Below are 2,570 nucleotides of genomic sequence, written 5' to 3'. Positions count from 1 at the left end.
GACAGCGCAGGAGGGGAAGGCCCTCTAGGAGGTGAATTGATTCAGTGACTGGGGTAATCCGGATGAGTGTGTCAGAGGCAGTGCGATTGGCACAGGACAGATTAGAGTTTAGGGCTGTTGTACATGGGGTCGCTATGAGTTTCAAGCAACTCGATGGCACATAACAACAACAACATATAATTTTAGATAAGATTGTTTCTACTTCTACTACTATACAACTTTCTATACACATACACACAATCACTCTTACGTATATTTTTATGGTTATGCCTATATAGACATTTGAGTGATACAATTTTATTCAAAACCAAAATAAAGCTGAAGAACATATCCCACCAGGATTCAGAAGCTCGGGCGGCATAATCTTTCTAGCCTCTACAAATCATTTAATAGAGAGCAATTTTGCTCTGTAAATTTTCACTCAAATCATAATTCAAAAAAGTAAAAATAAAGAAATAAAAATAATTACAATTCTCTGCTGCTAACCCAAATTTGGTAGTAGATACTTGGAAGTACGAGTAGCATCCACTTCCTAAATAACATGCCTCCAGAAACTCTATGAACTTTGATTAATGTTCATAGGGTTACTATGAGTCATGCTCAACTTGAAGGCAATCAGCAAAAACAACAACCCACCAGCAACTTTGCAGGGGAAAAGATGAAAAAACCCTGAAAGATACTTTAATAAAGATTCCAGCCCAGGGACCCAAATGAGGCATTTTTACTTTGTCTCATATGGTTTCTATAAATCAGAATTCACTAGATGGCATAATATTATATCAGTATGTGTTATAATTTTAAGTGATTAAATTTGTATAGATTGTAGTGTTTTGAATTATGTGTCCTAAATGGATATCTATTCAATTAGGTTGCATATTAGAAACTGAGAATGTTATTAATAACATGCAAGCATAATTAATTCTTAAGATCTTGTATGCTAATTTTGCTTTTTACTAGTCAAATCTTGTAACTCATTTTTGTGAGATATAACAGTATTCCATGACTGTTACCTGTTATTTTCTAATATTTAGACAACTTATTGTCAAGGTTTAAAGTGATAATTGCTCTATTATTTACCCTATGTTTAATAAAGACTGATATGCAACATATTGTCAAAACTTTAATATCTTCTGTCTCTTATCTGTGAACCTATACTCATTGCCAGCACTTTCCTTAGAGCCCCCAGCACTTCCTTGTTTCTCAGACTGTAGACCATGGGGTTTAGCATAGGGGTGAGAATGTTGTAGAACAAGGAGACAATCTGACTTTCCTCTCCTGAGTACACAGCTGGAGCCACTATGAGGACAAAGAAGCCTGAACCTAAATAAAGACTCACTACTGTGAGATGAGAAGAGCAGGTTGCTAGGGCTTTGCTCTTCCCCTTCTCAGATTTCATATGGAAGACAGTCATGAAAATGAGGCTGTAGGAGGCCAGAATGAGCCCAAAGGGAATAAGGATGAACACTATACCTGTGACAAACAAAATCATCTCATACGCAGATGTGTCTTCACAGGAGAGTTTTAGAATAGCTAAGAACTCACAAAAGAAGTGACTAATCTCCCTGGAGTCACACCGCGGTAAATGCATAATGTACACCGTATGGGCCAGGGAGTCCAGAAATCCTACAACCCAGGAGAAAGCAGCCATCTGCACACAGACTCTGGAGTTCATGATGACTGAGTACCTCAGTGGGTTGCAGACAGCGACATAGCGATCATAGGACATGAGAGTCAAAAGGATACATTCAGCACCTGCTATGGTTATATAAAGTAACATCTGTATTCCACAGCCAACCTGCGAGATATTTTTATTTTCCACCCAGAAGTCACTGACCATCTTTGGAGCAGTTGTGGAGATGAGGATTAAGTCCATGACAGAAAGTTGGCTAAGGAGCAAATACATGGGGGTATGGAGTCGAGAATCCACCCAAATTAATAAAATCAATATGGTGTTTCCAAAAAGAGCAATAATATAGCTCAGGAAGATGATATGGATAAGGACACTGATGTTTTCCAATTCAGGAAATAGTCCAAGGAGTACCATATCTCTCACTGATGTATCATTTCCTCCCATCATGTTGATGTTCCTTTTGGGGTCATTTGTGGAAACCAAATCAGACTATAAGGGATGATATTTATTGTTGCATATTTGCTCTTAGGTCAGTTGGCAAGTGTCCATTGAATTTATCTGACTTACATCTGGCTATGCATATTGTTAGATAAAGAAAAAAGCATGAGGGTGTGAGGGAGAGAAATAAAGAAATTGGTCCCAAGAAACAAACAGGCCTTTATTCTGCTGGGAGGGACACCAAGTGACCCGGCCGCAGAGCACAAGGACAAGATCGAAATGGCACCTGAGCAGTTTAGGGGGGGTTTCTTTTTTATAGGGGTCCTAGGGAGGACTAAGATGGTACTTCTTGGAATTTGGCATGTTATTTAAGTTAGGTTTTAGCTTTTTCAATCAAGGTCAGACTCTTACCCTGATCCATTGTCTGTTCTGCTCTTTGATATGACCAGCTTGGGTGTTATCAAGTTTCTTAGGAAGTAACAAAGCTTGGAGGGAGGGTAGT

The 2,570-nt window shown here is 38.7% G+C and overlaps 1 protein-coding gene across 1 annotated transcript in view; it reads right to left on the bottom strand.

Annotated features, from left to right (window-relative positions):
- Positions 1 to 2,077, bottom strand: part of LOC102853410 (olfactory receptor 2T11-like) — a 28,672-nt gene extending 26,595 nt beyond the window's left edge. Inside the window, exon 1 of the mRNA XM_006898143.1 lies at positions 1,156 to 2,077. Coding sequence (XP_006898205.1) covers positions 1,156 to 2,077 — 922 coding nt within the window. The remainder of the gene's footprint in view (positions 1 to 1,155) is intronic.
- Positions 2,078 to 2,570: the final 493 nt, after the last annotated feature.

This window comes from Elephantulus edwardii, unplaced genomic scaffold (genome assembly GCF_000299155.1).
Source record: "Elephantulus edwardii isolate Elephantulus edwardi_28Jun2011 unplaced genomic scaffold, EleEdw1.0 scaffold00221, whole genome shotgun sequence".
NCBI classification, from domain to species: Eukaryota; Metazoa; Chordata; class Mammalia; order Macroscelidea; family Macroscelididae; genus Elephantulus; species Elephantulus edwardii.
The sequence above is the reverse complement of the archived record's forward strand: the minus strand, read 5'-3'. Positions and strand labels throughout refer to the sequence as shown.